This window comes from Taurulus bubalis (genome assembly GCF_910589615.1).
Source record: "Taurulus bubalis genome assembly, chromosome: 19".
NCBI lineage: Eukaryota > Metazoa > Chordata > Actinopteri > Perciformes > Cottidae > Taurulus > Taurulus bubalis.
This window is the reverse complement of record NC_136607.1, coordinates 14594815-14619661: the sequence shown is the minus strand read 5'-3', so window position 1 is coordinate 14619661 and position 24847 is coordinate 14594815. Positions and strand designations below refer to the sequence as shown.

The 24847-nt window shown below is 41.2% G+C and overlaps 2 protein-coding genes across 2 annotated transcripts; one reads left to right on the top strand and one right to left on the bottom strand.

Annotated features, from left to right (window-relative positions):
- Nucleotides 1-13579: 13579 nt before the first annotated feature.
- klf4 (Kruppel like factor 4) lies at nucleotides 13580-17836 on the top strand. Its single transcript, XM_079235168.1, has 5 exons — nucleotides 13580-13799; nucleotides 13914-14025; nucleotides 14623-15499; nucleotides 16140-16313; nucleotides 16769-17836. The coding sequence occupies exons 1-5, from the start codon at nucleotides 13795-13797 to the stop codon at nucleotides 16942-16944; spliced, it is 1344 nt and encodes a 447-aa protein (XP_079091294.1). The 5' UTR covers nucleotides 13580-13794; the 3' UTR covers nucleotides 16945-17836.
- Nucleotides 17837-19596: 1760 nt separating this feature from the next.
- Nucleotides 19597-24348, bottom strand: rad23b (RAD23 homolog B, nucleotide excision repair protein). The gene is made up of 9 exons (XM_079235040.1): nucleotides 24181-24348; nucleotides 23533-23614; nucleotides 22467-22546; nucleotides 22100-22283; nucleotides 21620-21747; nucleotides 21048-21180; nucleotides 20795-20922; nucleotides 20262-20444; nucleotides 19597-20095 (listed from the first exon to the last, which is right to left on the bottom strand). The coding sequence occupies exons 1-9, from the start codon at nucleotides 24244-24246 to the stop codon at nucleotides 19982-19984; spliced, it is 1098 nt and encodes a 365-aa protein (XP_079091166.1). The 5' UTR covers nucleotides 24247-24348; the 3' UTR covers nucleotides 19597-19981.
- Between the last annotated feature and the right edge of the window lie 499 nt (nucleotides 24349-24847).

Below are 24847 nucleotides of genomic sequence, written 5' to 3'. Positions count from 1 at the left end.
CATTTCTGTTTGTGAGGGGAATAAACATGACAATTATTTGATGGATTGCGATACAATTTTGCACATTTATCGATGTTGCCAGAAGTTGAATCCTCATTACTTTTGTCACCTCCTGAGTGTTCCTCTGTCTGCTTTGTGGTGCTTTTCTGCTGATGGTGCTAGACTCTTGGTTTTGTTTGGTTTGTTACTTCCATCACTCATCCATGTTTGTGTTATTCTTTGCTTTGAGATAACATTAAACAGACAGAAATTACAAAGTTCCTGGCTGTGACGGCAGGCTTTTTGCCCCGCCTTCAAGTGTGGCCCTTTGGAACGGGTACAAACACTTTAACCATTAGATGGGACGTGGTGGGACGACACGTCGCAGGAACTAGTTCATGTCAAGCACATTGAACCCAACTGTCTACCACAGAAAGCTCAATTATCTTGTACCATTTTGAATTGAAATGAAGTCTTACTTCAAAAGGCCCTGTATGAGCAACTATTACATTGTGACACCTTCCCACAACTCTCCCTTTATTATAGAACCTCTCTGCTTTTGGATTGACGCCTGCAACGATATAAAACTGTGTCTTTGTGCTTATCAATCAAAGCATCGGTGAACTCAAACAGGAAATGTTTTTTAAATGACCGCGCTGCCTCTGTACCGTAACGCTGTGCTAGCCAATTAGCTGCCAATAATTATATGCTTGTGTGTGTTTTAGAAATAGACCCTGGCTCTGAGCACAGTTATTAGTTTTGTTTAGACAGAGAGGCGGGGGGACAAAGTCACAAAAGGTCTCTTTGAGAAGCTCCTCAGGTGCATTTCGTCACCGCGTCTGCGGCCTTATCTGATGAACTGTGAGATGAAGCTAGCATTCTGTGGTCCACTTTATTTCCTATTGCAAAAACTACAACGTGTTGTGCTTTAGACGGTCCCGACGTGGAGTGGAGACCAGGTGGCGCACAGAAATGGCGATAAACATCAAATTGCTCCCGTCAGCAACAAAAACTGTCTCTGTTTATTACATTTTGTGGTACCCAGAAAAAGGGCCCCTTTTAAAATGGAGCTGAATAAGAGACATTATGGCAGTAGGGAACAGAGTAAAAGCTATCGCAGCATTTAGGTAAGGAATGACAAGTGGTCAATCCATTTACCATCTATTTTAGTATTCAGGTTTAATGTATGAGTGGAGGGTTTTTACAACTTTCGCTTGGCCCCTTTATTTGCCATATTTTCATGCTCATAAATGAGTTTTTATAGGGATCAGAGAAAGATTTCAATAATGTGTGAGCAAATAGCTCAAATCACTTCAACACCTATGGTGAAATAAGAGAAGCCCTGCAGACTCTCTAGTACGCTTGGATAACGTGGAAACTGATTTAAGCAATGTAAGTCACACATTGCATCTTTACCATATCATCAATTCTTGATATTTCCCATATTCACTGAAGATGCTCCGTCAGCATTTTCTCATTGCGCGGTGCTGTTATGTGTCTGTCCCGTCACTGTTACTGAGCCAGTGTGTGTACAGTTTAAGATAAAAGGCTGCTCCTATCTGTGGGCACAGGGTGTGTACACCACATCAGCACGCACACTATCCAAGTGATTATTTGCTCTCTGGCCTTGTTACCTGGCTTCTCTCTCACGATGGCATCTGACCTGGTTTCTCTTGCCGTCGTGCTCAGTGAATGTGTCCTGACACTCCGTCAAATTCCTGTTGAGTTTTTCTCAATTTTCTGAACATTACCAGAACCAGTTTGTAGATTGTCATTTCGACAAACTGATACAGTGACAGCATTGATACTTTGTGGAGCCAAGTGTAATAGTATTGCTGGCAGCGTCCGCTGTGACATTATACTTTTAGGTAACACCCTCATTATGGCTTAATGGGGCTGTAAGAGTGACATAATACTTCAGAGACCCTCAGCTCAATGGAATAAAAACCTCGACAATGATCTGTCATTGACCCACAGTTGTGTTACTACGTCCCCAACACCTGCCGCTTGCCATTCTGCTGCTTCGTTCACGCCACACTTCCATCGTCCCCTTTTTCCACATCCCTCTTTTCTCTTCATGCTTTTCTGCTGCCTTCTCTAGCCTTTCAATGCCTGTATGTCCCCCCTTTTCTGTAAGTCTGTAGTTTTTGCTTTTTTAATTCAGTTTCACTGTTGGAAAGAAAGAAACTAAACAGCTGCACTTTCCATGGCAATGCATTATCTACATACAGATCCAAGCCTGGCTGCCACAGTGTGTTGATCTCTCGTTTTTAAACAGTCATTTACACCAGCCTGGCATAGGGAGCCAATAGTACAGCAACAGCTATGATGAGGACGATGAAGACAATAATAGCGGTAAATAATGGAATACTACTCTCAGGTCTGCAGCGGCTGCTTACGCACGCATCTGAATGAGTCACAGGGAGGGGAATGTCCTCTCTCCTTCTGCAACTTTGTGGTGAAGTATTCAAATAGTGAGGAGAAAAAAAAAACTGGTTTGACAGACAGTTTTCACAATCTGGATTCTTTGTTGTGGAACGCAATGCAAGGCATGGTGGATGTGTTGATGAGGGGTATGCGTGCACATTACTGTACTGTATATATGAAGAACATAAGAGGATTAAGTGAAAACTAAGAAAAGGAAAAAGTTTAATCATTATAGTATTTTTAGGACATGAGATCTTAATGTATTCCATCCGCCATAACATGATCTCATGATATATGTGTATATATATATATATATATATATATATATATATATATATATATATATATATATATATATATATATATATATATATATATATATATATATATATATAACATGATATATGTGTAATAATTTGTACTCACCAAAATAATCCCTGAGATCTAGGAATGCTGTTGACATCTCCACAATAAATTCAGATGAGGCAACACATTGTTAGAGAATCAGGTTATGGACGAGCCAAATGATCTAAATCTAAACCACTTTGTTCAGAGGTAAAACACAAGAGACCGCACATCAGCTGTTGCCAGGAATCCGTTAAGTCACAAGAAAACTTGAGAGCGCACATACCTCAGTGAGTTGCTGTGTCACATGTAGTTGAAGCAGGAAGTTGGCCTGTAAACTGAGTTGGATGTTTACAATGGACAGTTGACAAATCCTTTTCCGTATTCTCTCTTCGCTGAGCTGGAGGTTTGTTAAAAGCCATTATGCCCAATCGTTGTGTTTCTTGCCCATACAACTTTTTAAGTCAAGCTAGCTATGTGGCTAGTGGCAGTTTGTCGGCCTGAAATATTGACTATTGACTATCAAATAACAATTAGTTGGATATTACCATCACATTTTGTCATGGCTCCTCCAGGATTAACTAGAATTACTTTGGTGATCTTCTAATGTGTCTCAAATTGTTTAACTCGTTATCATTTTCATTATGAGTATGTTAGCATACTGTTATTAGCATTTAGCCTGAGAACATCCTCAGGAAAGTTGTTGTTATAAACTGTATCTGTTTTTTAACTCTTTGAATAACCACAAATATTTGCAAAACATCTTCTTTGAGACATTTTCTTATTGATTAGTTTGTTCAAAATCCTTTGGGGCATCCTGAATCCTCTTAAACCCAGATGGGAAACAGAGATGAGCTGCTCCAAAAATAGCTTTATGTCGTCCCTGCGGTGGTTCCCAGGTCAGTGACACAGGAGGAAAACTAACACACTCAACTATAATTTGCTGTGGTATTCAATAAACTACGCCTCTATTCAAATGTCTCTTTCAGACACACACGTGCACATCCAGAATGTGGAAATGAGGAAACTTATAGCGCCTATGTGTGAGCACAATAACACGACCATTTAGTCCTGATGACACCTCAGTCACAGCAGTCACACACACTGTAGATTGTTCTTCTCTTCACTGTGGAGTCATGCACTTGTTTGCTCTGTGCAGGAAGGCTCCTTACTTATTTAACAAGAAAACACTAAAACAAGGCCAACTGAATGAGCCCTTTATTGTGAACATGTGCTTTAAATAGCTTAATGACATCTTCTTCCTATATGTGAATGTGGTGACACTGGTGCTGAAGCCTCCAAGACTAACACAAATGTGTATTTTCCCCTCAGCATTCAGAGCGGAGGTGTGCATGAGTGTGTGCACGCAAACGCTTTACATGGTGTTTGCATGCCCACATCTCACTGGCTTTGTGTGATGTTCCATAATGTGTCGACATTTCAGCACCGCACAGTATCCCGCATCACATTTTCCTTGTAGCTAGCTCACGTCTGCCACGTATGTGAGCAGGCATACATACTGTAGCTTGGCATTGTGCGGCAGTGGAATAAGTCCACACGCACTCTCACACCGTCAACAAGCTGGAGAGCATCCACACTAGCTGTAAAGTCTATAAACCAACGCAGGGCAGCGAGGTCACATAGTTAGAAACACGACTGCTGCCTGAGTCACACGGTACTCTTAAAAACGTCCTGTGGCTTGAGGTACCGTTGGAAAAGCTCACAAAACCTTTATGTTATAATAAAGTGAGAAAAAAGTTTGATACGTTTCAAGATAATTATCCATATTATTTCAAATCTGTCAACTGATGAAAGCATTTAAAAAATAATTGTACAAGAAGTTATTCCTCCAACAAAACTGGCGTCTCCCCAAGTTCCAATTCGGCGTGTTCACACAGGAAAAATGTCAACTTCGCAGCAAGTTAAGCTTTAAAAGCTTGTGGCGGCAGTGAAATATATAAAAAATCATTCTCATACACCATCTCACCATGGACCATCAACTTGGCAACAATGGTGTCTGATTGCCTGTCCTTTTGGGCACCAGATCCTCATTTAGTTCCTGGATTTACAAAGATCCACTGTGCTCTGCAAAAAAACAAAAAAAACAGTTGAATTAGTGCCTCTGCATGATCTGCAACAATTACAGCTCACAATCTCCTCCAACAGCAAACATACAACTTAAAGGACAAACCTCAAGTCACAATGAGTAAATTGGCCTTTGCATGCAAATACAAAACCAGAGAGGGGATGCAAACTGACAAAAGTCACAGCAAAGCAATTTGTGGTTTAGTCCATTATGTATCCATCCTTCAAAGAGTGACCTTGATAGGAGTTGATGTTGGTACATATTTGTTAGAGCTTAATGGGCTGTACCTACCATTAACATGCACGTACAACAGTCTTCCTGTGGCAGTATCTGAAAACATTTAAACTGATGTGACCAGGATCGATTTGCATCAGTTCCAGTGGTCTGATTGATGCTTTTTTTTTTATGTTTCCAATACACTTAAGAAGAATTCAATTATTTCTACTTTTCTTCTAGGCCATCTTTACACATTTTTTACACAACAATTGTTTCCCACCAAAGAATATAATACATACAATGTGTGTGCAAGCACACTATTCAGCGTTTAAACAGACTTACATGTATTTCCACTGGCCAAGCTTTAACGATTACCATGCCTTTGTCATGTTTATGGGCATTTATGTGAATGATTTTGCCAGGAGAATCTTAATTTAATTCTGGAAAAACTTCTCAGGCTTGAGGGGCAGAGAGAGAGAGAGAGAAAAAACTATTTGATTACAGTACCATAGCCTACAAGCTGCGTCATGAATGTCATTAACTATGAACTATTGATCGCAGTTGGTATGAAATCAGAAAGTCTCTGATGTCTTTTCAAAAATGTCTGCAAATGAAAAGTGCTGTGCTGATGTGGCAAATTTCCCATTTTGGTTCTAAAGAAATTCATGCGAACCTACTAATTTAATTCACTTCTAACGGCCATTTCCTTTTCAGAGTCATTAAATCCATGTGTCTAATGAACAGTCTGTGCAGAAGCTCACACTTGTGTGTGTCATGTTAATGCTCTGTATTGGAATTTTACTACAGGCTAGAAAAGGATAGCTCAACTTTTGGTGAAATACGTTTATTTGCTGATACAACTGGACACTAAATATGTAGCCTGACTCAGCAGTCGGCTCGCTTAGCTTAGCATACCGACTGGAAACTAGCCTGGCTCTGTTCAAGGATCATAAACCGGCCATCCAGCCCTTTAAAGCACACTAGTTATCCACTTAGAAGGCTGTTTTCACACTTTTGGTTTTTAAATCTAACTTGTTATTGGCTTTAGACGTGCTGGTAGGTGTAGGTGGATTGTGTTGCCATTGAATGCCAGGCTAGCTGTCTTTAACAGTCGTTTAGCAGCTAAGCTAACTGGCGCCAGCTACATATTTAGCTGACAATGAGGGTGGTATGACTCTTTTCATCTAACTATTCATATGAAAGCAATAAGTATATTTTCCAAAAAGCAGAACTATTGCTTTTAAGCGGAGTCATTACTATATCCAAAAAATAAAATTCTGTATAATATCCTTGGAGCTCAACATGCAAAGATATACCACGTACTTCTGCACTGCCAGCTTTAAGTAACTTTATGATAAATGGCATGGTATCAGATTCGTACAATATATATAAATCTGACCAAATAGGTCCGTTTTATGACATTTCATAGTTAAGTATTTTATTGAGCCAAAATAGCTGAGAGACGTATCCGTCCGTCTGTCTGTGACGTGTCCGTCCATGCGTGATGTGTCCGTGCGTGCATGAGAGAGAGAGAGAAAGAGAGAGAGAGAGAGAGAGAGAGAGAGAGAGAGAGAGAGAGAGAGGGTGGATAGAGGGGGGTTGTTAGTTATTGAGCTGGTGGCCCATCTGGTTTGAGTTACTGAAACCCCCCTCCTCAATTAGACTCAGCATGATGTCAATAAAACGTCAGACTGGAGAAGCTATCACTTAAATTGGGCCTGTCAAGTATTGTTCTTTCCAGTGGGGACGAGCCGTCTGAAATGATTTGTAGTTTGATTAAGGTTACCACTACGGGCCATTTCTGATTTGATATGGACACTTGGCTTAAAACTGTTGCTTTAAAAGTTGTTTGCCTATTACTGGGGGTATACACACAACGAAATGCACTGAGAAAGAAAAACTAATGCTATTGAGGAAGCTGACAAGTTGGTTTCAGCTTTGAACTGTTGTGACAATAATGTTCCATGTCTTCCCTCTTAGTCCTTCACAACATTCAGTTTGTATTGAACTATTCCAAAGTTTTGCCATCTAACATCTTTTTGCCTACATATATTTAAGTTCATACCATAGGGAGGTTTGCAGAAACAGGGCTGACATTTATTGTTTCTCCTCTCTTATTGCAAAAGCGGACTTTATAGGAGTTCCCTGGTGTTAGCGGCATGAGTTTCCCAACCAGACCGTCTCCTATATCCTACTAGCCATGGATTATCCTGCAGCGCCTATAGGTGCTGATATCCAGAATAATAAGTGTCATTTAAAATTGTCTGAATGTTTGCATAAATTGCGGGCATGTTTCCACAGAGTCAATCCAGGACTTGAAAAACGGTGATCCGTGGAAAAGGTCACACATTCCCAACCGCTCCCAGTGGGAAAACAGGAGAGCCCACACCTTCTCAGGAACGCAGAGGCCTACTACCCTGAAATCTGACAACAATTACCACATGAATGTTTGGCATATTTTAATGACTCTTTTCTGCAGACCTCCACTCAATGCTGCTCAGCCAGCCTGGAGATCATGTGTAGGCCATTTGGTAGTTTTAACTGTAAAAGCTATTCGTTTAAAGTATTTTGGCTTCAACTAAATCTGTTCGAGCGCTCAAAATTCACATTACAGATGCGTACAATTCCAAATGTGATGTTACGCAGGCTCGAAGATCTGTAAATCACAAACTCTAGGCTACACGTCTTTGTCACTGAACCGAGCCTCTATCAACAATACATCTCGAGTTCCAATGCGTCTCACGAACATAAAGATTAAATCAAGTGTTGTGAAAATGTGACAGCCAATGTTTAACAGCAGCGCATTGAGAGCATAGACGACCCTCTAGCTGCTTCTGAATCGATGCCAGAGCGCTCTTGAAGGTTCAAGACTGCTGCTGATTGCAGTAATTGCTTTGCAGCAGAGGTCTGATGCTCATACAGAGAAAAACATTCATACTTATATGTTTCTATAGGAACCTCGCTAACATTGTAAAGATGTGGTCTTGGGTTACTGACAGTCTACACTTTTAGCTTTTATGGTACAAGCGTGACTGAAACGGTTTGTGTTAAATTAGATTGTTCTGTAGCTCATGTTCCTCTGGAATAGACTTTATAAGCCAGAGTTTCACGGGGGGGGCAAAGTGGTGGAAACATTTAAAGATAAATAACTTTATTGCTAACATGGCTAAATATGTAAGTCCTATTAGGTCACGGATTAGCGAAAATGTATGGGACAATCTACTGTAAAGGTCCAACATCCGTTTGTGTTTACCACATGTTATCACACGTTCTTATTTTAATTACGTTTTTTTGCACCTGAACTTTTGGTTACAGATTGCCTCATTGGAGCACAGTTACAGTAATTGTCTCCTATTGCGTCGAAACTTTGAAAACTCATATCAAAGAGCTGCTTGCCAGATCTCATTTATAGCCGACAGATGCTGCTGACTGATATTCAACCTTAGATGACCCACTTTTGAAGCAGCATTTGTAAATGTGATTAAAGTACCGCAGAAAGTTATTTTCCATGTTTACATTATGTTGTCTAGTACCATGTGGATAGATGGTACACACAGTATCTCTTTCATTGAGGACACTGCCTTGTTTATGCAGACTGCTCAAGTCATTTAAAAAAAAAGTATAAAGCACAAAAGTCTGATTGAGGGGTTTAGTTATTTAATGCTCAGCTTAAACATTTAAACAAATACAAGATTACCAGAATTCCCAATTTGTTACAAAACTAAGGTTGAGGTAGTCAAAATAAAGGTGTTATTACTTTCACAAAAGCATTATATTCTAGTTTGACATCGCACAGATTCAGACATTTCCCTTGAGTATTTTCCTTGATTTGCACTTTATTTCATCATAGGGCTCAAAGATCTGCAACATCCCTAAATGTGAATCCTCCTGTTTCAATCATAATTTAACTGAACTCTTACTTTGTAAGTATTTAGCTGTAAAGAAAACCGCAAAGCGTACACAGTTATTAACAATCAGTAACACATAGTGACATTGAAGTTTTAATGGATTAAGTAAAACATAAATAAAGAGCAACAATATCATATTGTATGTGAGTTAGACACACATCCAATGGTTGTATGAGCATTTAATGTGTCAGCTGTGGACGTGAAGCAATCAGTCAAACATTACAGTCTCTGACGTGAGGCTGGTACTAATTTAGCTGCTAGTGAGCTTAGTGCAGTTTGAGAGGTGAACCAGTCCAAGTTCTCTGTATGTCAACAAAGTGAGCTCATGGGAAGTCCCTGATTCTCCCATGTCAGACAGACAGAGAAACACATTTTCTCCAGCTCTGGCAGCGCAGTCAGAGGCCTTTTCTTTTTAGAGGCTTCTAATCCTGGCGGGTCCCTTTTCTGACGTCACAGGTCCTTCCTCCCACCCATCTGTCTGCCGATGTGCCATACCCACACTCTCATTTCCTCCTGAGCTCACGAGCACCAATCTCTGCTCTGGTCCTCTTTGCTTCTGACGTCTGAGCATCAGATTAAAGCAGACGGCCTCATCTTGGCCAGCTGAGGAGGGGATAGGCTTTGGAGAAAGGCGGTGCTCGGTGAACATGTGGGCTGGTGTGGGTATGAGGCAGCCAACCAAGCTCCCTCTACTCCCCTTCGTCCACTCTTCCCCACTTCCCCTGTCTCTGGGAGCTGCATCATGTGACCAGGAAGTGTGGCTCCCATCCATTTCCCCTACTGACAGAAAGGAAATATTGTAACAGAGGGGGGCGGCGCTGGGCTCTGTTACGTCGCTGGTTAAAAATAACTGGCATATTTAAGGCTGCGGAGGAATCCCAGGGCAGGCAAAGGCTGGACAGCCTGCCGCCCGGCAGGAGCTCTCTTCTTTCTCCGTCTGTTGCTCCCGCTCTCTGCTTCCTCTTCGTATTCCATTTTAAGCCCTGCAACATGACCACGACCACCACCCCATAGCTCAACCACATTTTCCAACGCCTGTGGAAGCCCACCACTGGATTATATGATGTGAGGAAAGCTCAGTGTGGGTTGGTTGCGTCCCAGCCTGACCGCAGCTCTGTCCAGCTATAGAGGCTTGGCTGGGATTGTCCAAACAAACAGCCCCCACTGTACAGACCTCATCCATATGCATACCATCACACAGCAGAACTGTCAACCAGCCCGTCTGTCGGCATCGGAGCCCTTTGGAAAACAAATACAGAACTATTTTGTCATAAACTACTTTGTTTTCACTGTGATGATTTATATAAACAAAGCTTCGTTTGCTGGTGGATGTCTGGACCACAGTAACAGGTGTGGTGAACTCTTTGGGCCTAAAAACTGTGTAAAACTCCACACTGGGCCTGAGTCCATCCGGTGTTTTTAAATCACAGAGCGTTTTGTATTATTATGAATGATTATGAATGACTATATATATATCAGAAATCCTAACACGTAGTAGTTGTAGAGCTGAAGTAATGACTCAATTAGTCAATAGATGGAAAATGTACTATTTTGATAATCAATTCATCATTTCTAAAAAAGAACTGGAAAAGTATTAACTTTTCCAGTTTCTTAAATGTGACAGTTTAATGTTTTTGCTGTTGGGGATTTTTAAGTTTATGCAATATTTTAATGGAGCCTAAACTATAAATAATAATATTTTTTTATAATAATGTATTATTGTAGTAGACATTTGTATCAGAATTTAAGGAATATCTGATCAACAGCATGGTGTTCATTATGAATTTGGAATGCATGAATATTAGTGTTTGAGCTTTGAACAGATGTAGGTGTCAAATATAAAGGCAGAAGGAGATGTTAGATAGTGGACATTAGGTGGAATGACCAGTTTTATAGAAAATAGTATTAGTAGTGAAGTCTTCAAACTATTTCTGAGAGGAGAAACTATGTATGAACTAAACCAGAGGGAAATCCGGTCACAATGAGGCCTGTAGTCGGTGCCTTGTTGCCAAGCTGTTCTACGGTTCTTTAGCTTTACACTGACACAACATTCCTATACATATGTATATAATTGCATTACAGTTAATGGGAGGTGGAGTTGAGGAAAGTGCAGCACAGATAATCCAAAAAAGCTTGACTCAGCTTTCAAGAATTAAGAAAAGAATGAAAGCTATTTTCTAATTACTGAACAGCATCTGGAAGAGAGCACAGAAAACCTTAATATCTGGATTCATGATCCGCTGGTACTCATATTCACTTGGGTGCTTTCCAAGAGGGGAACTTCAGTGAGGGACACCAGTGGAAACCATGTCAGTCACACATACACAACAACAGAAGGACAAGCCAAAACACTCCAGAGCTGTGCAGTAGAGTCGCAAACTATTTTACATAACATCATTATTCAAACCTGTGTGACTGGATCATCAACTGTGTTTGATCTCGATTTTGAATATTAGCTTAACCACAGATTGTCAGCTGCACAACACATGTGCTCAACTTTTGAAAACGTTAATTATTCTGAAGTTGCTTTTTCGAGTAGGAATCATGACATCCACATGTGATCCACGCTGATGAACAGAGAAACATTATCATTTGTTGAATTAATCAGAGGAAAATGTGACCTTTACAATACCGCGTTAGAATGCAACAGTTATGCTTGTTTATACAACTACATTACCTCAATCGCTCCACATCCAATTCTTGCAGTTATGTCACCAATGGCGTGAACATAATGTCAATATCTGGAGCTGTGTAACACTTGACATGATTCATTATGGGCTTGGTATTGCAGCTTTTTATATTCTTGCATTCAATACTGTAAATGTTGCATTAACATATCCCACACAAGGGTTTGGGTTGAGTTACTAAATTACCATGACTTCATTGTGTCAGAAAACAAGATCACAATGATGTCATCTTCTCTTCCTTTATTTCTATTCTCTATTCCTCATCTCTTTGATATTATTGCGACGCAAAGCACCTCAGTTGTCAAAGTCAAGCTTTTGTTTTTCAGGATCATTTTCCAGACCATTCATCTCCCACCATAAAGAATATGGCTATAATGACATTGCTGCCATTGTGTTCCTACCTGCTGTAGGGAGCCGGACTCCAAGAACGAGACGTGTAGTTCAAACATTGTCGGGTTAAAGCCGATCACTTCTAACCACACAATTAAAGGGGCCAGGTGAAGAAGACACACACACACACACTGTTTGGTTAGATTGAGTGTCCTACTGTTAATTTATCAAACAATTGATAAATAGCTGCACAACAGGATACGCTTTCTACGGTAATCGCCTTGTTAAAATGACGACACGAGGGCCAGTTTGTTGACATGCCTAACGGACAAGATCCTGATGCAGCAGGATCAGTGGCAAGCGCTTTGTTTGCTCTTGCACTGAACTCTTGAGTCAATGTGTCTAATTATGTTGGAGAGAGAGGTTTGTGTTAGCTCGCTAGCCTCTGAGCAAACACTGCCTGAACCCTATTCAAACTCAACACTCAACAGTTCTCAGCGTTTACATTTTCCCAGGTAAGGTGCGTTTTTATTTTCTTTTCTCATACTGAATTTACAGATACTGTAGTGTGAAATTAAGTCTTTCTCGTCTGACTTTTTTTTGCTATTGGGCAGGAGCGGCGAAGGGGGCAATTCATATTGTTTATTAGGTTTGCTCTGTATAACATTGTTGCCTCAAACACCTGTGTCAAGAATCCAAAGTAAAATGTAAACACACAGCAGCCACGGAATGGATTATATTTTCCTATAAAACTCATTAGTCAAACATTTTTCATGAAGAAAATAAAGTGTTTAAGTCTATTTATCTTGGAGAATTTTGACTATGCATAATATATGCTTTCACAGTGTCTATACACATAGGGTTCTTTTGCTGCCTGCTAAATTCTGCTAATCCCTAATTGTAAAAGTAATACATATTGTACAAATATAATAATAGTAAAACTTTATTAAAATACTATTCTCACAGCTTTTCAAGTGCGTGCATGCCTTGTGTGGGGGTTGACTCCTACTGCAATCCAGTGGTAAATACAATGCTTTGCATAATTGCCTGTACATTGTGGTGAAATATTTCCACTCATCTATTATCACTTGCAGACAAACAAGTGGAGCAAAGAGATGATCAGCAAAGTGTTATTTATTTATTTAGTAGTAATACCATTTTTTGTTGTTAAGTTGCTAGCTAGCCAGGTACTTTTCATCCAGGTGATACCTGCGCCTGAAAGATGCGCTTCTCACCCACATTTTCTCAGGGATAACAGCAGCAATGCTAGGTACCGTTGCTATGAATACAAACAAACCTCTCTCTCTCTCTCTCTCTCTCTCTCTCTCTCTCTCTCTCTCTCTCTCTTTCTCTCTCCCGCTCTCTCTCTGTCCCTCCCTCTCTCTCTCTCTCTCTCCCGCTCTCTCTCTCTCTCTCTCTCTCTCTCTCTCCCCCGCTCTCACCAGCCACCCCCACGTGCTCCCTCCCTCGCGCAAAATGTTTTCCTTAAGCTTGTTGCCGGGCAACGAAGGCGTGTCCAGCCGTCCCAGGGATTTAAGGATACCTCACTCGCGGTTTCCTCAGTTCAGGCTGCCGGTACTCGCATGGCAACACACGAGAGGGGTTCCCCCGTATACGTCGCCGCTCCGTTCTTGCCGAAATTAAAACTCAAACTGTCTCGCTGCTTCCTCCCCGGCGCGCCCACCAGCGGCGGCATGTACCGGGACGTAGAGTAGCGCGCGACGCGGAGCAGAAACTTTCCACCCGGGGACATTGAACGCAGCGCGGTGACACCCGGAGAGCCGCCGACAGGACTCCGCACACCCGATTCTCATTGATGAGGTGTGGACGAACTTTCCACAACAACATTTTTTAATTTTTTTTTTTACTGATGGACTACAACATGCTGCAGGATCACTACGCGGGGATTTACGATATTTTCTGTTTTAATTTCAGGCAACCTCCAAATGACGTCGAGATGGCTTTAGGTGGGACGCTTCTTCCCTCCATATCCACCTTCGCTACCGGCCCCACTGTCAAGAGCAAATCCATTGGAAATGGCAATTTAGTGAGTATAGCCCGTGTTCTCTTCCAAATCGTATTGCACATATACATATGCCAAAATAGCCATATGGGCGACAGCTGATCTGTGGGGGGAAATGTTTATTTTACGGTGTAGTTGTTTAGTGTTATTGTCCCGTGTTATTATGAGCACCGTCGGCGCTTGACGCTATGCTCTACTGGGGCGTGCACCCGTTTGCAGGTTTTCAGGGAGAATGGAGACGGTGAGACTGCACATGGGACACCCTTCCTCAGAAAACACCTCGATTGATTCAGAATGGGTGCAATACATTGATTGCAATAATCTTCTGATGGCACTCTGAGCATACAAGTGTTTATTATCCCATCTCACCACGAGTGGTTTCCAATGCAATGTCTTTGCCAGTGAGAATAATCTGTATTCTAGGAAGTGCTCTGTGTCAAGGACACTTGCTGCACCAAACTGAGAGCTCTGTAGTCACTCTGCATTACAGATTCAACGTCTTTCCGCCTTGAAGCATTGATTGTCATTGCATATTCAAAGTGAGGTTTATAAACAGCAACATGACACAAACAAGCAACCTATGTGAGGACAGCCGTTAATGCTTCTGTAACTTTCCTGTAGAGATGGAAGGAGGAGTTGTCCCTTCTTAAGAAATCCAGTGTGCCAACCGGAAGTAGCTGCTCTGACCCAGACCAGCCCACTGCCAGCGGCACAACAAGCCCCAGCATGTTCAAGAAAGAGACAGCGCCGGACCTGGACTTGGACTACGACTTCATTCTGTCGAACTCAATTCTGCAGCAGCAGCAGCAGCAGCAGCAGCAGCAGCAGGAGGAGGAGGCCATGGCTGGCAGCTCTGCCCAGACCTTGTCTCCTTCCCCGAGCTCTTTCTCCTCATCTTACCCTCTCCCCTCCCCTCAGGGAACTGCCAGTGAGCTCCTCTATACCATTCCAGATATCAGTGACGTCTCGCCCTCTGGAGGCTTTGTGGCAGAACTCATGAGACCGGAGTTGGACCCGGCATACCTCAACGCCACCAGCCTCCACGGCAAGTTCGTGGTAAAGACAACGATGGACATGGGAGAATACAGCCATGGCGTGAACGTGAGCAAGATCAGCGTTACTGCCGTGCCAGACCCGACTCCGTCACGTCCCTCGTCGTCCTTTACATGCCCCCGGATAAAGCAGGAGAACCAGAGTGCCTGCACCATCTCGCAGCCCATGGACCTACACCTGGCGGGCGTAAACTCCCAGGGCAGAGGGAGCCAGCAGCAGCGCCCATGCCAGTTAGAGCTACATGGCTTCCCTGGCGGAGGGAGATCCTTGACAGGCGGCAGGATATCCTCATCCTCTTCCCTCTCCCCAGACCATCCTCTGAGCCGGGAACACACGGTTTTGGGACACCCTCACTCTCAGATCCCTCTACCTCCACAGGGTTACCACCATGGCTCCCCACAGGGCTACAGCTCCTTCCCTCAGCCAACCTCCCTGCAGTACCAAGGTTAGAGCACATCTCTCTTTTTTCCCCTCACAATTCAGCCATACTTTATATCATTTATTGTAATCTTTTGTGGCTACTGAATGCAGTAAGTTAATGTGGGAGGGGAAAAAAACTTAACACGGAATGGAGGAGACAACAGGAATATCAAGTCTGTAGAGTATATTTAAATGCATCTCATACAACCTTAAGGGATTTAATTATACCCCAAAACCAGCAGATCAAAAGGAGTGAAAACTACATCCCATGGCCTCTGGCAACAAACCTTCTTTTCATCATAACGTTCTTTAAAGCAGCCAAAGAAGATACAAGACATTACCATACGTTTAACTCAAGTTATTTTGGTGTTTTTAACCATTAGTAGTCATTATCCATCGTCGTGTCCCTTTCTGTTAACATTTTACACTATGTGGCTGTTTTTCTAAATAATAAAGTGTTTTACGCCTGATTTAAAATATTACATTTGGCAACTCCTGCTGTGTGTGTGATACATCTGAAGGGATTTAGTGCTCTCTTTACAATATGATCTGCTTTGCAAGCCAAGTATGGGACCTGTGACCTGTGTTATGTCCGATGCATCTATACACTGAAAATGTTCTCTATGTGGTAACATGAAGATGACCATAATCCTCTGACCCCTCAGATCCCCTCATGATCTCAAGCGGCGGGGACTGCATGCCGGAGGAACCGAAGCCTAAACGTGGTCGGCGCTCCTGGCCGAGAAAGAGAGTCGCCACACACATGTGTGACTATGTCGGCTGTGGGAAAACGTACACAAAGAGCTCCCACCTCAAGGCACATCACCGCACGCACACAGGTATGCTACTGTCCTTTACAGTGTTTTGGTCAGCCATTTATACCTGGTTGAAATTGAATGACGGCACGTGCAGGTTCGACTCTCATGAAGACGCACATGTTGTGTTTTTAATTAATGTTTAACGATAATTAACGGTTTAACACATTGTTTTTCGTATGGTTTTCATTATTAAGAGGTAATTACAGGTATTATCCAAAACAAGCAGTGAATTATTGAGTCGTGATGGGGGTTAGATGGGTGGGGGATGGTGAAGGCGACTTGCTCGACAGGTGTGGTGACACAGGTTTATACTGATCCCTGTTCAAATACAAACCCCAGGCAGATTAGCTTGGTGTTTATACACTAGCAGTAGGACAGGACGGACCTCTTTTCTCCTCAAGGTGGAGAAGGTTGGGCCAGTTAAACCTCGGGGCCGGCACTAACTGCTCCATGTGTGTATTGTGTTTCCATCAAAGGGGAGAAGCCTTACCACTGCGACTGGGAGGGCTGCGGTTGGAAGTTTGCACGTTCGGACGAGCTCACACGCCACTACAGGAAACACACAGGCCACCGGCCATTTCAGTGTCTGAAATGCGACCGGGCCTTCTCAAGGTCAGACCACCTTGCTCTCCACATGAAGAGACACTTATGAGACTTTGTGATGGATGAAGGCTCCAGAAAAAGAAAAAAAGAGAAAAACACATGTTAGCCAAAAACCCTGAACAAACTTGTGACCTACACTTTTTAAAACCATGATTTGCCTTCAAGCCGTTCTCAAGCAACAAGACAAGCTGTGGCGTTCACGGCAAAAACAGCGTTACTCCCTCAAGAGCCTAGAGTTTCTCTCAAGACTGACCCCCGTCTTCGCACATTGAGCAGGCGACTTGAAAGGACTTCTCAGTCAGGGTTGTACACTTTTATGAAAGGGACCAAACTGGAATTTGTCTTATTTAACTGACAAAACTTGGAGGACCAGGTGCCAACAGCTTTTAACTGGAAATGCTTTTCTGTCAGGGAAACCAGGAGCAACAGACTGACATCTCCAGAGGCCTTAGACCAGCAACATGCCAATATAGGCTCTGTTATCAACTACACACTGTTCGACATACTGTATTATAAATACATCTATATTTATATACACATTTCACCTGCAATGCCATTCATTTCAGGTACAATGTTAATTTATACAGAACGGTGCTCAGTGACTCTGAAGAAGGTTTGTTTTTTATTAAAGAAAAGGTACCAAAGATTAAGGACAATATACAAAAAGGGTGAAGACTATGAAAAAGTGCCATATGGTTGTTTGTGCGTTTCTTGGAAACCCCTCTTTCACAATCTGACTTAAATCAGGGGAACACTTCACTTTAAAAACGGTGATGGCAATCTTTAATGCACTGCAGTCGCAAAGTGCAATAATTTATATGAGACATTCATATTTTTGTATCGAATGAGTAACTCTGAACAAAGATTTTTTTGTTTATAGCCAAAATATGTAATATAATCTTGAATTTTGTACATTTGTAAATAAAAATGCTTTGTTATTGTTTTGTATTTTACACTATAATACAAATAAAATGTATTTGAAATAAGAAAACTACAAGGGCCTTGATACGCTACCCTATCTACATCATTATCTCACTGACAACAAAACATCATAGATTTCCCCGGTAGTGTAATGGAGAAGCACATTTAAATGGCAGCAATAGCTCACACACAATATCCCCCCTGACAATCGCCATATCGCCTGAGGCAAACTAACACAATGTTGCCGTTAAACACTTTTTTCTTTTTTTTAAAGCACTCCTACAATGTCCTGTTTCCATGGGGTTCTCTTTCCACCTGTCAGTGGGAAGAATGGGGAGGATAACCGAGTTACTGGCTGACATTCAAAGGCGACACCGAATCTGACTGCCTCTCTGTGCAGAAGCTCTCCGGTGCCCGATATGAATAAAACCTATAAAGATGCCACAGTGAGATAGTGCCTTGATAGGTCTCGGCAGCATGTATCCAGCTCCATGCATTTACTCACAAAAAAAGTTACTTGGCAATATTCTGTTCAGTCAACAACAGAGTGAGATACACAACATTGAAAGGAACCCTGTATAAAGGTGATGTCAGCACTGTAATAATTGCCTATGTTTTAATGTATGTTAAGGGAATAAACTTATTTGCAGTAAATTAAGTGATGATATTCCAAAACACAGAGGACATGATTGCCTTTTATATATTGTATTATACAGTGAATCATTTTGAAGAAATAAGATGGCACTTATAATTGAAAAGTGTTTAGAAATTAATCTGTGAGTTCTTGATCTACAAAAGATCAGTTATTTATTCATAAAAAAATATGTATTTGTATGTCCATAGAATTCTACTGTACAGTATGGGAGCACTCCACAAAACATGTCTTTACAATCATAAATAGTACAAACAAGCACCGAAAACTAAATATGCACTTAAATTTGCTTTTTAAAGAGGTATATCTATTGCATTACTTTGACTGTCTGTGAATATAAAGTAACATGTATTTATTATCTGAGTCACACATCTTCAGGCTGGCAAATAGTCTTTCACTTTTAGAAATATGTTGTGGTCTCTGTTGCCCCCTATAGGTCAACTCAGGGTACTTGCCATTCAGTTATCATTCCTAAATCGAGCATCATGGGGCCCCTTTTTAGGCTTTTAAAAATAATTCAACAACAAGCCTGAGATACAATGACACTGTGAAAGTAATTATTCTCTGTACAGTGTCTAATAGTAACTTGACTCTTTGTAAAGTAAATTACATGTCTATTACTTCACATTTTTCTTGGTCACAGACTTATTGCCGAGTAATTTGATTCATTTTTTGGAGGTCTGAGACTTGATTTTCTCTGGGAAAAAAAGGCAGACTTGCCAATAAATTAGAAACGGGATCATATGTCATAAAATACTTGTACATGCGATTTACTACACACAAAAAGGTATCTGTTACTTTTCAGATTTTTTAAGTGACACTCCATGTAAACATGGCATAACTTTATTTATATGTAAAAATTACAAGTAATTTCAACTAAACCCTACCATGTGTATGTAAACCATATACATGTTCAAATGCCTTCACATATTATGCATTGCAGTTCAAACTTCTTCACACAGCCAACAATCCTGTTGCTTTCCATCCAGCTGAGGGATGTTAACCCTTGTGTTGCCTTGGGGTCAAAATGACCCGTGTACAAGTGTATATGTATGTGTGTTGATGGGTCATTTTGACCCCAAGACAACGCAAGGGTTAAATAGAAAAAAAAAAAAAAACACACACACGTTGTGCACAACTTTTTATTTTTTTCAAATCTCCATTACTTGTCAATTTAAAAAAAGAAACTAAACAAGAGTGCATGAATACTGGCATATGTTTCCTGAACAAACCTCACTTAAAATGTGACATACTGCAAAATCATATTGATTAACTAAATTATTCAAGAAAATCAATAGCACACTGATGATTTCAGATGCAAAGTTATAGTACTTTAATTGTTCCTCCTTTTCAAACTGATCATAAACAGCTGAAAATGATCCAGCGTTAAGAAAGATAAACGTGGAAGTGGTGAATAAATCTGTTTGTTTTTTTGGAAATGTAAAAGGCTTGTTTGTTGTACACATAATCAGCAATCAAAAAGTAGAGGAAGAAAAGAAGTCAAAATGAAAATTTAATCATCATCAAAGTTCTGTTGTAAAAGGAAGTTGGCGGCCAAGTTCTCGTTCTTCTCGCATGCAAAGTAGGCTTGTATAACGAGTCCCTCTGGAAACCCTAAGGCTTTTAGCTGGAATAAGAAAGAGAACAGTTGCAAATTAGCCAAACAGTACTTTTAATAAGTAAAATAATATTTTTTGCTTAGCAACATCGTCAGAGTTGTGTATCTTATTCCAGCAGTTCTGAACTTCGGACTGAGAGGAAACGATTGGTGACAGTGTGGCGCTACACCTCACCCTCTCAATGGCTTCTTTCTCCTGTGGCGTGACCTGGATGTAGCTCATGGGACTCCCGCCGGGTGCGTCACCTGCTACGGCTCCCCCTGCTCCTCCTGCTCCTCCGAATTCACCTGCCGGCATCGCCTCTGGATTGGGTTCATTCAGCATCTGGATGAACTGCTCCTGGTGGCTGCTTATCTCCTACAGTGGTAAATTAACATGTTAGGCATGGACTGTGTTTTTTGGCATCTATAACTCTGAAATGTAGTACACAAAAAGTGCCTTGTATACATTTTGGGGACTCACAAGAGACAGCTTTTAAAGAGAACGGTAAAAATCCTGACTTTAAGTCTCTAATATGGATCAAACTCAAAAATGCTGGATCCAACAAATTCCCATAATCCCACACTGCAACTCAATACCTGCCTCCTAAATCCCCTCATCTTTCAAAGTCCAAACTGAGATACATACATACAACTAGTATGTACTGACACGCCAATGCTTAAACCATGAACTTGTTCAAATCAGCACTGTGTCAAGGGCCTCCCCACCTGCAGCAGCTCAGGGTTCTCCCTGCCGATCTCCTGCAGCAGGGCAGGAAGCAGGGCGGCATTCTGCTGGATCAGCTGTCGCATCACGTGGAACTGCGGCTGATTTCTTAGGAAACTGAGGGGGTTGCCTGAAAGGATGAAATGATAGTCAGAAGGTTTAAGAACCCAAAAGACATAAAGAAAGGATAACACCAGTATCAAATGTTTGCTCCTTGATGCTGCTGAAATATGCCGAATAGTTTGGGTCGGTTACCTTCCCCAGCATTTGGTGAAGAGCCAGTGTTGGCGGGAAGGCTAATACCACCTATGGGTGCAGCCTGAACACTCGCTGGAGACACCACCGCCTCTGGTCCCGTTGCAATGCCCGATTCTCTGCCTGGAATACCCTGAAAGAAAAGTAATGAAGTACAATAATTAATATATATATATATATATATATATATATATATATATATATATATATATATATATATATATATATATATATATATACACACATGGTATATGGGTACCACAATTGAATTGTGAGACTCACTTTCATTTAAACTTTGTGGGTTACATCATGTAATGCACACATTTTAGGACTCTGATTAACTCCGAAGTGGTTAGGGATGGAAGATTTGTACAACTATGCCATGCATGTCCATGTCTAGTAAAGCATATAAAGAAATTCCAAAGGCAAAATAAATGATACATTTATAAGATCCTGAGATACAAAGCTCTATGATGGACCCAAAGCACACAGCGATATAATGTATTATGTTCCAATCCAGTAATTTGCTCCGCAACACATTTACTGGGGCCACAGACTTGAGATTTTCTTACTGTGAGCAGGTACTCCACAGCTCGATCTGGGTTGTTGAAGCTCGCTCTCAGAGCTGCTACCACCTGCTCCCTCTCGTAGCCCATGAGCATCATCTCCGTCACCATGGCATCGTATGATGGGCCCGTCACTAAAGGAACACACACACACACACACACACACACACACACACACACACACACACACAAAGACAGATCAATAGTGGGACTAAAGAGCTTCATAGTCAGCCAACAGCACTATGATACCTTATTCCTTGTGGATATCTACAAGAAATAAGGTGGACCAAAATGAACCAATTACCATAAATCACAGAGTTAGTACATGCGAGATACAGCTTAAAGGCATTGAGGCAAAAAGTATTTTTTGTCTAACAAATGGTGACGTATTTGTGTCAAAGTCCTTGTATCAGATTCATAAATATACTTCTTTCGGGTCGACCACTCACAAAACGACATGAATAATGTTGACAAACGCAACCTTACCTAGATTAGAAACCGCCTCATCGATCAGGTTTGTGTTTGTTGAAGCCTCCGAGCTTCTGCCAGAGGAACCTTGTGTGTCAGACCTTGTGTCAGCTGTGCTCTGGCCGGATGGAGCTGCGGGGGATGTAGTGCTGGGAGAAAAAGTGGGAGGTAACGGCTGCGGGGTGGGTGAGGCCGTTTTAGCCTGCGAGGGAATTTAAAAAAAAACGTTACTACTCCGATATCACTCCTTAGCGGCAATGAGTCACCGGACATAAGCGGTGGAAGGAGAAGGTTACAAAACCGAATCACAGTTCAGTGTTAGCTCACATTTCTAACATTCATGGGCATGTTGTACATTTACTGAAACAATTTCTAATTCCCAAACCTTTGACACCATGACAACCACAAAGTTCTTCTCGTTGATTTTGTATTCTTTGAGAGCCGTGTCATCGTTGAGGACTTTACCTGTGAAGAAACAGACAAATGAGTCACAAATCCACCGGCTTTACCTGGTGTGAACTCTGAAACAGCGCGCGGGGACGAAACACTAGACGTCATCATATTTCATCATCGAGTTGAAGGTTGTGGAGTGGTTTATCGCCACATCTGGGTCTCTTTGTTGTATTGTTATTTTTAATTGTGTTTTGTCATAGTAGGTCACACTGTCTAAAATGCTACAATATGCTAATGCGTACACAGAACCTATAACATGTATTCAGCCAGTTGGAATGCTATATATATTTTTAATACAAAGTATTGTAAAGCAGTGGTATAGTTTAGTTGTAGTTGAGTCTGACAAAAATCCTAATTACTAACCGGGTTTCCCCAAGATTTTTCTGTTCTTGTTTTGAAAGTGGGATGACTGCAACGCTTGTTTAAACAAATGGAGGTACTCATGAAACACCGAAACCAAGCTGCATCCTTTTGTAGTTATAGTAGTTATTTGTATACAAATAATAAAAGTAACAAAATATAATGTTTTTTTTCTCCGAACCCGTTTCAGGCTTGTTTACGTAATTATGTAGATTGAACCTGCAAACCAAACTGCTTTAAACTTTTCATGCTGGATTATGAAGAGAATAATATGTTCAATATATTCAAATATGGTTTAAGAGTCACTCTCCCATCTCCATGCATAGTATACACATTGTTATAGGATATGTTAAAGAAAACTCAATGTTGGCCCATCTCCAGCGTCAAGAACCTTTTGACTTTTTTAAGCTACAAGTGTTGAGGCTTTCATGATACATGCAGGCTTCCAATGACCGTGACAATGAAAACAATCGATACACCAGGGGCTTCCTGAGACCTTCCCATCACTGTGAGCATCACACACACACACATTGCTGAACAGTGATGACTTGCAGCACCTAATAAATAAACCCCAATATCAAGAAATGTGAGGCTTTAAGAAGGGTTTAAAAAGAAGAAAAAAACAGCCTGTAACTTACCAGCATATATCAGTTTCAGTCCAGCAACTGGAAAGTTTTCCTTTCCTAACACATCTGCAGTCTTTTCTTTCAATATCTTCACCTGTAGAACAACATTACACTTTTTATTGTATTAACCAGGTTTCAATGCCACCATTTCAGCTCAGCCCAAACTACAGCACGAGTTAGAAAATAAAGTCCAAAGTGTGCTTCATAAAAGTGGAGTTGTACAGACGTGCAGCTGGCGAACTACCAGAGAAACTACGTTAAACGCGACAGACTAATGGCACAACGACGTTTTGTTCCTAAAAAAAACATATTAATGAAACTAGAAATGCCGTTCATTATGGCGCACCTTCTCCCCCAGGACCCCCTCCTCCCCAATCTGTTCATAAATGGGCTACGGCTAAATACTGACAATACAAAACTACTTTTATTTCTGACCAGTAACGTCAGTAAATAAATTACGCCAATCTGTCTCAAGCCCGGCGGCAAACACAAGCCGTATTCACCGGAACAGTGGGCGCTTCTCTCGTGTGTCCGTTGTGTGAACGCGGATCCATTTATGGATCGTCTCAACTGAAATGGTCGAAAGCAAAAGTGCTCCGTTCCAGGACATACCCGACTCCCACTCCACCCCCTTCACAAATGCATGCTTTCAACTCTCACCGTCTCCTCTTCATCGATGTCGATTTTGAACGTCTGCTGTTGTAAGGTTTTCAAAGTTATCTGCATTTTGTCGTCAGAGGTCTTTTAATTTTTTTATATCCCCGGGACTAATTTAAATATTGTAGATCCGAAGCAAGAATCTTGTCTGTTTTTGTTGGCTCATTACAAACTGTCAGCCGCCATGACTTTTCGCTTTTCTTCTTCTGTGTAAGATATTTAAGCTACAGCGATCCTAGTGGACAGTCTGGAGACTGCAGCTACAAATCAGCAATTTTACAGGTGTGCTTTTTTCTCGTATTAGTTTAGTTAGTAGTATTCTCATCATATCATTAACTTAAATAAATCGCTGTTAAACTGCTGTTAAAAAAGAGGCGTATCTTAATGCACAATGGTCACTCTAAGAGCGTTTTATTATTGTAATGTTATTTTATTGAATTAGTAGTAGTGATATATGAATTTATAACACGTACATGTTGTAGTTTGTCAATATGGAGCCAATTAGCGGGTTTATTGACGGTTGGATAGTTTAATATTAATATAGGGCAGAAGTGTTTAAATCTGCAGTATAGTTTCTCCAGTGTACAATAATAAAGGCAAATACCTCCAACACTACAAGTATGTTTTTCTTGTTTAAATATTATATTATTAAACAATAGCATACATATGT

Excerpts from the sequence above, each read along its gene's own strand:
- klf4 (XM_079235168.1), top strand. Across the intron at positions 14,026-14,622 it reads CCATTGGAAATGGCAATTTA|AGATGGAAGGAGGAGTTGTC; the intron begins GTGAGTATAGCC and ends ACTTTCCTGTAG. Across the intron at positions 15,500-16,139 it reads AACCTCCCTGCAGTACCAAG|ATCCCCTCATGATCTCAAGC; the intron begins GTTAGAGCACAT and ends CTGACCCCTCAG.
- rad23b (XM_079235040.1), bottom strand. The coding sequence starts at position 24,246 with ATGCAGATAACTTTGAAAACCTTACAACAGCAGACGTTCAAAATCGAC. Across the intron at positions 21,181-21,619 it reads CTGTGGAGTACCTGCTCACA|GGTATTCCAGGCAGAGAATC; the intron begins GTAAGAAAATCT and ends CTTTTCTTTCAG. Across the intron at positions 20,923-21,047 it reads TTCACCAAATGCTGGGGAAG|GCAACCCCCTCAGTTTCCTA; the intron begins GTAACCGACCCA and ends TCATCCTTTCAG.